General features: G+C 37.8%; 1 protein-coding gene across 1 annotated transcript in view; it reads left to right on the forward strand.

Moving 5' to 3' along the window:
- Positions 1-10432, forward strand: part of CCDC141 (coiled-coil domain containing 141) — a 181367-nt gene extending 170935 nt beyond the window's left edge. The window contains exons 23-24 of the mRNA XM_008687200.2: positions 6234-7078; positions 9442-10432. Coding sequence (XP_008685422.2) covers positions 6234-7078; positions 9442-9709 — 1113 coding nt within the window. The 3' untranslated portion in view covers positions 9710-10432. The remainder of the gene's footprint in view (positions 1-6233; positions 7079-9441) is intronic.
- The last annotated feature ends 4245 nt before the right edge of the window (positions 10433-14677 follow it).

Genomic DNA, 14677 nt, shown 5'->3' on the forward strand with positions numbered 1-14677 from the left:
TCAAGTTACATTACAAAGCTGTAGTATTAAACAATATGATACTGGCACAAAAATAGATAGATCAACAGAACAGAATAGAAAACCCAGAAATGAACCCATAGCTATATGGTCAATTAATCTTTAACAAAGCAGGAAAGAATATCCAATGGAAAAAGATAATCTCTTCAACAAACAGTGATGGGAAAACTGGACAGCAAGATGCAAAAGAATGAAACTGGACCACTTTCTTACACCATGCACAAAAATAAATTCAAAACAGATGAAAGACCTAAATGTGAGATAGGAAACCATTAAAATTCTAAAGGAGAACACAGGCAGTTACTTCTTTGACGTCAGCCATAGCATCTTCTTTCTAGATATGTCTCCTGAAGCAAGGGAGAAAAAGCAAAAATAAACTACTGGGACTTCATCAAAATAAAAAGCTTCTGCACAGCAAAGGCAACAATCAGCAAAGCTAAAAGTCACCCTACAGAATGGGAGAAGATAATCACAAATGACATATCTGACAAAGGGTTAGTATCCAAAATATATAAAGAACTTACCAAACTCAATACCCCCAAAACAAATAAACCAGTTAAGAAATGGGCAGAAGACGTGAACAGACATTTCTCCAAAGACGACATCCAGATGGCCAACAGACCCATGGAAAGATGTGCAGCATCACTGGTCATCAGGGAGATGTAAAGCAAAACTAGAATGAGATATCACCTCACACGGGTCAGAACGGCCAAAATTAACAACACAGGAAACAACAGGTGCTGGCAAGCATGCAGAGAAAGGGAACCCCCCACCTTGCACTATTGGTGGAAATGCAAACCAGTGCAGCCGCTCTGGAAAACAGTATGGACATTCCTCAAAAAGTTAAAAATAGAACTACCCTACAATCCAGTAAGTGTACTATCAGGTATTTACCCAAAGAATACAAAAATACTAATTCAAAGGGATACATGTACCCCCATATTTATAGCAGCATTGTCTACAATAGCCAAATTATGGAAATAGCTCAAGTGTCCATCGACTGATGAGTGGATAAAGAAGTTGTGGTTTGTATATATATAATATGTATACATATATACACATACATATACATGTATACTCATATATGTACATGTATATATACATGCATATACATGTATATACATGTATACCTAATATATGTATACATATGCAAATATATATTATATAATGGAATATTATTCAACCATAGAAAGGAATGAAATCTTGCCATTTGCAAGGACATGGATGGAGCTACAGTATTATGCTAGGTGAACTAAATCAGTCAGAGAAAGACAAATACCATATGATTTCACTCATATGTGGAATTTAAGGATGTAAGGGGGAAAGAGAGAGAGAGGGGGGCAAACCAAGAAACAGACTCTTAACTACGGAGAACAAACTGATGGTTAAGGGGGGGGAGGGATGGGTGAACTAGGTGATGGGTATTAACCAGTACACTTGTTGTGACGAGCACCAGGAGGTGCTGAATCACTATATTTTATACCTGAAACTAATATTACACTGTATGTTAACTAACTGGAATTTAAATAAAAACTTTTTTAAAAAAAGGACAATTCCACCAGACTATTAAAGAATATATTCATCACAGGATTTTTTCTTGGAGTTAATAAAGTGCTTTTCATTTTTCAAATCCCCAAATGCAGCAGGTGGAATTAGGCAATTTAGTAAATGCAGTGACCGTTGCACTGCTGACAGATTAGTGATGGTACTTTACTTCCAAGGTGAGCACTGTAGCTAAATCCATAGTAATATCTGAAAACTCCTCAGGTTAAATGGACGCCCAGAATATAGAGACTCCCACAACATCACAGAACTATTCGGTAGAGGATGCAGGCTTGCAATGCCCACATTTAGAGTTACAGCATTCAAGTGCTAGAAGGGATTTAACAATCATATGATCAAATCTCATTGCACAGTTGAGGAAACTGAGACTAAAAGAGAGCAAATATTTTGGCCTCCACAAATCCCAGAAAGAAATGTCAGAACTGGGCAGGCAGCCCCATTCTCCTGAATTTCAGACATGTTGACTTTTTCCCCAAGACCAAAGGAGAACAAGGAACTGCTGCATATAAACGGGCTGTAAGTTAGGGGCTTTCCTGGGCCACAAAGGAAATGATAGCTGGGAAATGATTTACCAGTTTAAAATGCAGGTGTACTAGTTAATTCTCATAGGTTGAAAATACTGCCAACAAAAGCAGGGAATTTGGAAGCCTTTTCTGAACTGAGCTCATTTAAACTACATACTTACATAGAATCAGTTCATTTTTGCAAGGAGGTATAGCAATCCTCTCGTGTGTGACTCAGAGCCAGGGACACACAGTCAGTGAAGGCATCATTCCCGCACCGCACAGTGATATTTTGTTGTTGCATGCCAAGAAGAGCAAATAATATAAAACAAATTTATGTTTTCAAAGTTCTCTTCAATATACATTATCTGAGAGTCCAGTTTGGAGGTAACATATCATAGAGAAAACAATTTAAAAATTTAAGAATCAGTTACTTAACTCCCCCCACAGACTTAGAACCAGACTAATATGGGGGGTCAGTTGCTCAGATGGAGTAGAACATAAGACCCACAGGTTAATCAATACTCTCTCACCACACAGAGAAAGTTGTCTGGATCCACCTGCCTGGATAAATTACATCACTGTAAAAAAGAAAAAAATAATGGCACATAGTAATAATGCTTAATTACAGTTGGCAGCATCAAAAATATTTATTGTAGGTCCTTTTTATCATTTGCTTTATAATTTATTGTTTTTTTAAGTTGAAGTACTGTTGTTCAGGTGTACAACAGTGATTCGACAGGTCTATATGTTATCCTGTGCTCACCACAAGTGTAGCTACCATCTCTTACCATACAATGCATTACTAATATAACACTATGTTAATCATATTTGAACTTTAAAAATTAATTAATTAAAAAGGAATTTTTGTAAAATTCTATAATGACTTAAAAACTGAAGGCTTATTTGCTTTTGAGAATAAAGGCAGAAGTGCCAGGAGCCAACATGGATTGACTCAGGAAAAATTGTATTAAATTCACCTTATTTTACTTTGTGAGATGATTATTTAATGGATAATTCTAGGTTAGTGCCATAGGCAAAATTTATTGCGATTTCAAAAAGTCCTTTGATAAACACATTCATGATCTCTCTCTTACAGTAGGTAGAAAGATGTGAACTAAAGGAGTTTGGTCAGGGTATAAATGCTCCAAGAATGTTAGGTAGTTCAACAGTGTCAACCGGGAAGACAGTGTGCCTTGCCTAAGGGAGACATCTGAGTTTGTCCTAAACTCTGCAGTGTTCAACAATTTTGTCAATGGCATTAATAGAGAAGGTAGAAAATTTTAGCAGATTAAAAGTTCAGTATGAATCAATAGTCACATCTGGTTCTTATAGAAACAAAAAAAGAACTAATAGCATCACTTTTAACAAAAATATATCGTGTAGATCAAGGAGATGCTGGTCCACTGATTAGTTCCCATCTGAAAGTAAATAAATCCTGGAAATAAACATATTTAGGGGGAGCATTAATAAGTTGAAATGATTCTTGAAAAAGATTTGATAACACTCCCTCTCTCTTATTGTCAGTAAAAATTATCTGGTAGTGTTATTTTCTGTGGACAGTATTTTTCTCCTTTAGGAATTGTAGGGGGTAAAAAAAAATAATATTCCTTGGTTCCCTTCTGAGTTTGGCACCATCTGAACAAGAGGCACAGGAGTCAGGAATCAATCACTAGTAAAAGCTGGCTTAGAGAACAACCCTTGGACTTTTCTAGGGTGTTTCCTAAAACCTCATCGCTGATTTGGATAAACTGCCTACCCCAACACTTGGGTGCACAGCTAGACAACCACAGGCTTTCTGTACAGGGCTTTTCAGACTTTAAAGCCAGTGTGAATACACACATTCGCTGGAAGGCAGATCCACAAGAGAGGCCTCAAAAAGTCAGAGTTGAGCATGCTCAGTCTGAACCAGCAGCTGGTTGAGTCATTTCCTCCCCTAAAGGGAGGGAGGAGTGAGGAGACTAGACTGGATTTTTATTCAAGTTTCTCTCCTAAGCTTGTTGCAAATTTTCAGACAATTCTTAAATATTATTCTTCTCTGGAGAGACATAGGTTACCCAAAGAAGTCATTAAGAAGTTGCCTGGCCATGGATGACCCTCAAATCAACAAATGTCCCTGCTGTGAAGGAGCTTATAGCCCAGTAGGAGTGGGACTTCCCAAAAGGTGACCAGGATGATAAAAGTCCTAGAGTCAAGGCAGATGAAGACCTGGAGGTTTTAGTAAATGAAAGAGACTGAGAGGTTGTGGCACCAATTCTCCAAATAGTTAAAAGGCTGCTAAAAGAGGAGAGCAGTAAGACATCTATGTCGTTCTAGGAGGGCCAATTCAGATGCATTCTTGGATACTGAGTGAAGGCATATCTTTGCTAAATATAGGAAGAGATTCTTAACACAAGTAAAGTATAAAATTCTTTTCAAAGAAAACACCTTTTCAGAAAAAGCGTTCAGACAGAGGCTACCAGAGTGTCACAGAGATTTCCTAGACTGAACAGGAAGTTGGATCAAAGTCCCCATGAAAAAGAAAATAAAGGCAGAGCTAAGCCAAAGTAGGAAAACCAAAAGAAGGAGGGCAGTTCCTACTGGCTATGTGCTTATGTAGTAATTTTTTTTTTAAATAACAAGGACTTCTGGCTTGCTTTTAGAACCAGAATGTAAACTTGTGCTAAATGGCTAAAGGAAACCACTTTCTCTAAAGCTATGCTTATGCTTACTCTGAGTATAATTCATATCTCTCGAGGAGTAGAAGGAACACTGTTTTGTTTTTGCTTCTGATCTTCAACCTGAAAACACATTTTTTCTCAAAAATTATTTAGAAAGTATATGTCAGGGGCAGGACAATGATCTAAAATGAAGAACTCAAAGTCAAGGCAAGACCTCACTTTCTTATGTGCAACCAGCAGCAATGGGACAAAACCTGGTAATTGCTAAGTAAGTAAAAAGGCACCGAAATACTGAGGAAAGGCAAAAGAAAAAAAAAAGTAGATGTAAAACAACAGGTTGAGATAGATGAGACCCCTTTCAGCTTCAATGCTCTTTTGAGTCTATGCCAGAAAGGATATTTGAGCATCTTCTGAAACCAGAGATGGACGTGGATCAGTGGGCAGGAGTACTAGATCAGCATAAGCAGGAGGTGAAGTAATGCTGTTCACGGTGCGTGTGCTTCACATGGCATGGAATGATAAGTGGCAGGTGTTCCTCTTTTATATCTTGTGTTCTCTTGTGAAAGACCATAACGTGTGATTGTCCCATTAATATCGACCTCCCCCACTAGGCTATTATCTCCCCGAGGGCAGAGACTGGGTTTACTTTTACTCATTTCATCTCACCAATGCCTGGCATGGTACCTGGTATGAAACAGGTGCTCAATAGATATTTTCAGTAGAAGAATAAAAATAAGGGGCTTTAAGAAAATAAAACCAGTCATTAAAAATGGCTTTCTCCATATGAGCTACATAGAGTTGTCAAATTCATAAGGACAGAAAGTAGGAGGGGCTGGCGAGACGGGGGAATGGGAAATTTAGTGTTTAATGGGTACAAAGTTTCAGTCTGGAAAGTTGGAAAAGTTCTGGAGAAGGATGACAGATGGTTGCACCAATGTGAGTGTACTTAGTGCCTTTGAACAATACACTCAAAAATGCTTAGAATGTCATGTTGTACATGTTTTACCACCACAATAATAATAAAGAATAGCTTTCCTAAGAAAGAAAGAGGGGTTATTCTTAGGAGGGTCCAAGGGATTGCTTAACAAGGGAGGCTCTGAGATTTAGGAACTATGCGTCCCCATTGAGGGTAGACAAATAAAACAGAGCAGAATTTGCTGGTGGGAGGAGATTCCTCAGATCATGATTTGGAAGACACTGATCCATTTCAACCACTTCATTATAGATGAAAACTAGGACTTTCTCACCTCTGTTTCACAAGGTTTATCACATTTCATTCAGAGACTGGAGGTCAGTTTACCAGTTCCTTAGTCAGGGCATGGGACTGGGCCAGGATTAAACAGACCGATGATTTCAAGTTCTGTACCGCTTGTGTAAAGCCCTAAGCTTTAACTCGCTGTAGGTTTTCTCAGATTGTCCATCTGATGGAGTTTGAGACCTGGAAAAAACTCAGTGACTAACCCGAAGCTTTGGCTTTTCTGTTTCGAAGGCTCAGGGAGCAGGTGTTTTGGCCATCAGTGGAACAGGAGACGGTCAGCACCTACGGCACCTGAAGCAGCTGCCCTCTGACAGAGAGGGTGCTGTCCAAGGCCGGCTCCTGCCTGCAGACACCCTTTCAGGAGAAGAATGTGAATGTGTCTCACCCGATGACATCTCCTTGCCTCCACTCCCAGGAAGCCCCGGCTCCCCCCTTGCCCTGGCTGACATGGAAGTGGAGGAGCGCGCCAGCCCTTCCCTCAGCCTGCACATGAGCAGCCACAGGATGCAGACTGGGGCCAGCAGTCCCGGGGAGGCCCAGGAATCGGGCATCCCACCACCTGCTGCTTTTGCTGATGCTTGCAATAAGAGAGAAACATTCTCAAGTCATTTTGAGAGGCCTTACTCCCAGTTCAAAGCTGAGCTCCCATTAACCTCCCAAGGATTTCTGGAAAAAAGTACTGCCTTCTGCAGAATCAGTGCTAAACATCCAGAGAGCATGCCGAGTGAAGTGCATGAGAGAGCTTCACAGCAGCACCCTCAGGCTCAGGGAAGTTTGCTAGAAACACGGGAGAAAGTGCATGTTGATAATAACGTCCCTAAAACCCGAGACAGGCTGCATGCTTCCCAGGATGCATGCTCAGGCCTTGGGTTTCCATCAGGCCCCAGGCGGGCCTATCAGAGGCAAATGGTCCCCCAGGAGGAGATGAAATGTACAACAGCAAAGAACACTGCGGTCAGCCTTGCTGGCCAGGCACCTAATTTCTCCAGGCTCCTGTCTAATGTAACTGTCATGGAAGGCTCTCCAGTGACTTTGGAAGTTGAAGTAACAGGATTTCCAGAGCCTGCACTGACATGGTGGGTAGCTTATAATGACAAGTCATAAACACGTTGAATGACTGAGCAAAGCATTCTGTGTGCGCTAATTTAAAGGGCTAGGGATAGCTGATTAATACTCTGCAACACTGCAACTCTGCATGATTCAACCTTTCACCATCCCCCAACCCTCCCTGTAGGCACAGCATGGCTAATACCTGGAAGAAACAAAAGAAACCACAGGAAATAGTCACTTAACCAACTCCAAAAGCACTGCAACTTAGCTGTGCTCTTTTGTGGGGTGTTTTTTTCTTTTTTTGTATGTTTTTTTGGTATTAGTTTAACATTCCACATTTCTGAAGATTGTGGGTTGAAATTCTTTCCTATTGCTTTTTTCTAGATAAGCATGACATTTTCTTAGCTTAACATCCCATATTCAATAAAAAAACATAAGATCTGGGTTTTCCCCCTTTTCTTTCATTTACCTTTTTCATCTTTTCCCTCTTCCCGACAGAAGTCACACATCACTTTTGTAATATTTGTGTGTTTCACTTAAGATTTCTTTCCATAAATTTCTTCAGTGTGAGAGATGGAAAAAAAATATTTCTTTCACAGTTGCTCCCAGTGACAGGTAATAAACCCATTTTTGAAAGGTGGTGTAATAACTGAGCTGTGAACAATAGGATTTCTCTCTGGAGACATTATTTTTTAGCGTATTTGTTTTAATAGAAAGTAAACTGCAGAACACAGGTTTTGAATCACTGTTGTTTTAAAAGTAGTTCTCACTTTCTCCCTACGTGGGTTACTTCTAAACATTTAGAAATTTTTCATCTGTAAGTAGATTTATCGGAGGACAAAGTTACAAATAGGTGAGACTGAATTCATATCCATAAACTAAGATAAGTAAAATAGCATTTATTTATCATAGTATTTCAGTAGACATTACATTAACAGTTTCAACTATTGCGTGTGCCCACTGACGATGCTTAAAGTGTGAGTTGGTTATGTAAAAGAAAATTCTAGTCTCTCAGATGATGGAAAGAGGCTGCACTGTAGCACAAGTGTTTTTGTGCTTTTGTTTTATTTTATTGTTTTTACAATTGCATGGTTTTTTTATAGATCAGGAATTTCATATTTATGAATTTAAAAAATATTTAATTCATTATTAAATATCAGTTCATCCCAAAGAAAAATGTTGTCTGCAGTGTTTCTTGGTTTTAGCCACAAAACAAATAACTTGGTTAGTATTTATTGTTGAAGAATTATCACAATATTGTGAAAAAATATCTTGCTTTTGGATTTATAACAATTTTGCTCAATTAGCAACTGGCAACCTCTTGGAAATACACATTCCTAGGACACTCATAAAAATGCAAAATTATCACATAGGCAATGGGAACAGAAAATGATTCAGTTTTGTCACTACTTCTTAGGTGAAGGAACATGGGTATAAGTAAACAAGAATCTAGAATACATAAAATAAATTGTTTACTTTCTAAAAAGAGACAGCTAAATACTCGTGTTCATGGGAAACTTTTAGAAACATGTCATTAACAGTAATAATCCAATTATGTAAATGTCTTTTATAATTCTAATGAAATTAATTCATAAAAATGAAATGAACTCATTTTGCCAGGAAATGTTGTATAAGTACCTTGTTCTAAAACAGCATATTTTTATTCTCACATGGATCTTATGGGGTGAATATGATGAGATGATGAGTCTCACTCATACAGATCCCCAGAAGTCACAGGCTGCAATCCCATAGCAGCTGAAAGATGACAGGAGCCAAATAGAGGGGTGCCATTTCACACTCTAGGTAATTGTTGCCATCAGCAAATGGTGGCCCTCTGTGACCAGATGGTCTGGAATTTTTTGTTGTTGTTTGTTTGTCTTAGAGAGGGAGAGAGAGAGGTGGGGGGCGGGGAGGGACAGAGGGAGACAGAGAAAGAGAATCTTGAGCGGCCTCCAGGCCCAGTGCGGAGCCTCACAAGGGGCTCGATCTCACCACCCTGAGATCATGACCTGAGCTGAAATCAAGAGTCAGCCGCTCAATCAACTGACCCAGCCAAGCACTCTGTTTTTTTGTTTTTTTGGTTTTTTTAAAGAATAGTTGGATATCTGAATTTTCATGTGCAATATTCCAACTGTTCAATTTTGTTGAAAAATTCAATTTTTTGAAAAGTATGGTCTGACCCCATCAAGCACTTCTCAGGCCACAAGTCTCCAACCTCTGCTTGAAGGATGAGTGGCCCCATTGGGATCTATGGTAGCTGCAGAGCTCCTGCTAATACTAGAGAGACAGTATTGCAATGGTAAAGGGCTTGTTTGCAATGGCTTTTAGAGCTTGGAAATGATGTGAATATACAGTGATTCTGACTTTAAAAACTGACTCTCTGCTTCAGGTACAAGAAGGGCCAGAAATTGTCTGCAGATGGGCACTTACAGGTTTTACACAAGGAGACAAGACATTCGGTGTTCATTCCGAAGGTATGTGAGGCAGACGCAGGCCTCTATGTGGCTCGGGCCCAAAACTCTAGTGGCATTCTCTCTTCCAATGTCATCCTCCATGTGACAGGTAACCACAGGCCGCCAATCACAAGAATAAACTGGGTAACACTGTGTGTCATCTATATTAGTGTGTCCCTAATGTACTGGATCCTCGCACAGTAACTGTGGGGTTGGCACTCTTGGTCGTCATTCTCACGAGTGTAAAGAACAACACTGCGGTTGTTTATTTTCCTGCATCTCCCCCATCTTCCTGCATCTCTCCTCAAGTGTGCCCCCATTCTAGCCATGTTGTTTGTTTGGCTAATACCAAACTCAGCAAAATAATCACACTTTCTTTAGTGTTTTAGTGTATTTGAGGGGCTTGGTAAATTCTTAGCAGTGGAAAAGCATACATTTTTGTATTCTAGAAAAAGATGTGCTCAATATAAAGCCCAGTAAAATTACACTATGTTTATTCCCTCCTCATTTAAGAGCATGTATATCAAGGCTCACATCAGCAGAGAGATGTGAGTTAAATTTCAAATCCAATTGTTTGATAATTTATTTTCAATTGTACTCATAAATGTCTCCGTAGAATAACAGTAGAAACATTGCAGCGAAGCTGTAATTTACCTTATCGCATAAGCTGTCCTTTCATTGTGCTTCATGTCTTGATCTCATTTATTGAAATACATTCTATGTAGTTTCAACCTCGCTTACCTTCCTAAGTCTGAGGAGGCCACTGTAAAAAATCACTCCTCATGTTGAGCTCGCGGGTTTCACAATGGCGAGTAGAGGTGCTGTCAACTTCAGATGGGGTTTCAAACTTCCATCGGCTGTACCTGTCATAGAGCGGAATGGAGCACAGGCTGCAGATGGACCAGCATAACTCCGGTCGGCCACTGTCACGTTTTGGGCAGCCACACATATACGACGGCAACCTGTTCCTCCGGCATCTTCTCTTGATTCTGCTGCTGACCATTTTTTGCAGCCTGTGGTAAAGACATCTCAATGACTCAGTTTCCCATTTGGAAAATGGGTTCATCATCTACCTCTCGGGCAATTGAGAGTTTTCATTTCATGTCTTATAAAGATTGGAAAAATGGAAAGCATTCTATGAAGGCTGAAGGTAATTATATTGTTTGATGCAACTTATCGTCACACTGTCTCCTGCCCACTATTTTTGTTCAGATGCTCTTTCTTTAGCATATTAAAGGAGAGGTATTAGTCTCTGATTTCCAACCTTTCCCGTGTGGGAAGGTGATGTTTTATGAATTGGAACTTAAATTCCTTTCTAATTTCTTAAGATTACATCTTTTCAAAGACTTGAAATTAAATTTAGGAGGATGCATTTAGTATGATATAGGGGAAAAAGTGTATAAGACAACATAAGGTGAATTCTATTCTTTTTTTTTAATTATCACTAACATTGAATAATTTTCTATGCATTTCTGAAATATATTATTCAGAAGGACCTTTTTTTGGTTCCCTTTAAAAGTAAACATGAATGAGAGAAGCATTTGTTTTTAAATTTTAAACATAGTTTTATCATGGTAGAGCAAAATCTTTAGTTGAAAGAATAATTTATTATAGATTTTTGATGAATGGAAGGAATTAATTATGTTGTTACAAGACTCTACAATAATAAAATATTTAAATGTAATATATTCAAGTTAATATTAATTAATATTAATTAATATCTTCATATTTGAAGGTATGAAATGTGTGGCTAAGTAAAGTTGACATTTTTTTCTGTGCATCAATTTAATTAAACAATTAAATCTCTTATTTTCTTCCAAATTTCATCAGAAACCGATTAAAAGCTTATATATACAATGTCCTAGGGAACTCATAGTTTCTTAAGTCTCCTATTCATTTTGTTCAGTTTCTCATATTTTACATATCTTGCCTAACTGCTATTCCCACGTTGAGGCTAAATAGTAAAATCTAATCATGTCCAAAGGGGGCAGGCAGGACCAGGTAACAAATTCTTGTCCCACCTTCTGTCTCTTTCTTGTTAATTTAGTAAGATCCCCTTTCCCATTTTGTCATCTTGGTTGAATTTGTGGCTAGAGGTTGTTAGGGCATGGGACTTGCTTGTTTGCTTTACCTGTTGCATGCCAGTTAATGGCTAATGGGGAGCATTAGTGGGCAGCAGGGTGGGATATATACATATATCCATCCATCCATAGTGTGTGACTAAATAAGGTATAAACCCCTGATGTATTTGGTTCATATACCAAATATAATATGTATTTAACATATATCAAATATATATACACACATATATGCACACACACAGGGAGCTCAAATATTAGGAAGAAGCATTATGGTGATATTCAAGATATAGTTCAGCTAGCTATCTGTACATCAGTCTATCTGTCCAATCATTCATTTATCTATCTATCTATCTATCTATCTATCTATCTATCCATCCACCCATCCATCTGGTCAATCCATCCATCCATCTATTTATATACCTACTCACTTACCCATTCTTTTGTGCTATCAGTTGACTATCTAGTAATTCCCACAGCAGGGAAGAATAATTAGCGATTCAGTTATTCTTCCAGTTATATTTTAATTTCAAAGACTTAAGTGTGATTTTCCTTTTGCTAGGATTTCTGCCTTGATCAAAGAATTCTCCTTTTGAAAGTATGAACTAAAATTATTGATTAAAAATGAAAAACCTAGGAAATTCAAAAGATATTTCTATTTTAAGGTATATATACTATTTATACCCATTTTCTTCTAAAGAAAATTCTGGGCAGTTAGTAATATCAAAACACTTCTCGACAAGAAAATGTAAATGACAAGGAAGATTAAAAAGAACATGTACTTGACACCCTGAAGGAACGCAACACAAAATGTGTTTTGACCTTCCTAAAACGCAAAATCATTGAGCTTTCCAGTTCTGATTTTCTGATAAAAAATGTATAAACATTTAGTGGTAAAATTTTTTTCACATTCAATTCCAAGAGAAATCTACGGCAGGAATCCTTACATTCAAATCTCTATGTATTCTAAAATATCTAAAATCTTTGGGAAAAGAAGCCGTAAACAATTAGTTATTTTATTCAATGCTAACCCTCACTTATAATCAAGATGCAGGCTTAAAATAGATTACTGCAAGAACCTTCTAACCACTTCACTCAAGTTTAAGTCTCTTGTGTAAGCAGTACACAAGGTCCTTTAATACCTGCCCTCCCCTTCCTAATCTCTGTTCCATCCCTTCTGATCCCCCCACAAAGTGATATTTTACTTCAGGTTTTTAACCTATCATTTTAATCTATCATGCTCTTTCTTATCTCTAGTCCTTTCTTCCGCAGATCTCCCTTACTATATCCTAGCCTATCTTTATGTGGCTTAACCCCTGCATATCCTTCTTGGTCCATTTGAGACACAACTTCCCCCAGGAAGCCTTCTGCCCCATCAAGTCCAGTGTAGATGTTCCTGCTATGTACACTGTCAACACCTGAGCTGTCCATGTCATGTCCCTTGATACAAAGCATTGAAATTGCATGTTTGGGCATCTGTCTCCTCTGGCTAGAGTGTGAAATATTTATCAGCAGGATCTGTGACAGCCCTTTTCATCATTATGTTCCTAGCATCTAAGCCACAGTCATACTCAATAAATATTTTTTGAATTGTTGTTGGAGGTAAACAAAGATAAACCTAGCTTTTTTTTTTTTTTTTCTTTTTCTGGAGAGTTGGTGGGGGAATGTAAAAAGAGAAAGATGTATTTGTTACCTGATTATTCTTTCTTATTATGGACATTGGCCAATCAGAATCTTGTTCTAGTCATGAAGTATGTAGGGATACTACAATGACTATGTCCGAAATGCCAAAACCAGAATTTATGTACTTCTTTAGAACCTTACACAAATTATCAGTATTTTATTGTAGTAATCAATAATCTTGGTAATCTGGTTGTATCTTATTTGAAACCAGCATTTCATTCACATATGTAAATATTTAAAAAGCCAAATCCAAGAATTTACATTATTTGATTTTCAAATGAACAAAGGAAAAAATATTGCATCTTGTTCCACTAGTTTTGTTTTTATTTATGACTATTCCCTACTAGAAATTGCCATCTGAAGCTTTTGACATTCCTGTGGTATGTACGTTATTTTAAGTGTGACCATGAAATAAGTTATTTGAAACAAAATAAAATATATCCTCCTAGTATTCTCTGATATTGTGCATGTCAATGCAAATGCCAAAGCATGACAGACTGTTTTCCATTAGCAGAATCTTGAGCTGTATCAAAGAGCCAAAAGATTTGCATTCACTAAATGAAACAGTGTCCCGCTTAAAGCAAAACAATTCATTTTCTCTGCTCTCATTACATGAGCTGAGATTTGAATGTTATCAGCTGTGTATGAATTCATCCTTAAAATGGAAAGCACAAAGCTGTTAATTTGGCCTTTACCCATGAATTCCCACATCACTGTTCCTTGTGTTGGTGAGTGTTTATATAACATCATCAACTCCCCAGGCATCAGTGGTGAAGGTTGGATGCATGACATTCCTCCAGATGAACAAATCTTTGATTCTGGAGTTTGAGTGTTTGGCCAGATAGCTCTTTCTTCTGTTCAATGGCAGTTTCATCTGTATAAGCCAGGACCTGGCAAATCCAACTCTTTGGATTCTCCTTTTTATATCATAAAATCAACACCTTATTTTCCTTAAAGGATGAGGAAATGCAAAGAGTTGTAGAGACAAGAATGTTTGTGTGCATGTATTCCCAATTAGCACAATAAAGACTGGCTGAAATCAAAACATATTTTAACCATAGGAGTAGCTGGAAAACATTTTTCCAACCTGATTTTTCTTTAAACCAGAGCAATAATAGTTACATACTTTGACGTTTTCAATCTGTATTCAGATGGCTTCCTGCTATGGCTTTTTCCATTTAGGACCCACTTAAATATCAATACTTGTGAAATAACAGCTCCAGAGCTAGCTAATGAAATAAACTTTTCCCTTTGACATTCAACAACTGTTCTTTTCCAAGAACCTTATTGATCCAAACAACTACAAAATGGTATTTTTATCTCATGTTAGCATTAAAAATCATATAATGAAATCTTTTGAAGATAAAAATTCAAAGGATGAAATATAAAGAAATATAATTTATTCATGGTG

Source organism: Ursus maritimus, unplaced genomic scaffold, assembly GCF_017311325.1.
Source record: "Ursus maritimus isolate PB19 unplaced genomic scaffold, ASM1731132v1 scaffold_1, whole genome shotgun sequence".
Lineage (NCBI taxonomy): Eukaryota > Metazoa > Chordata > Mammalia > Carnivora > Ursidae > Ursus > Ursus maritimus.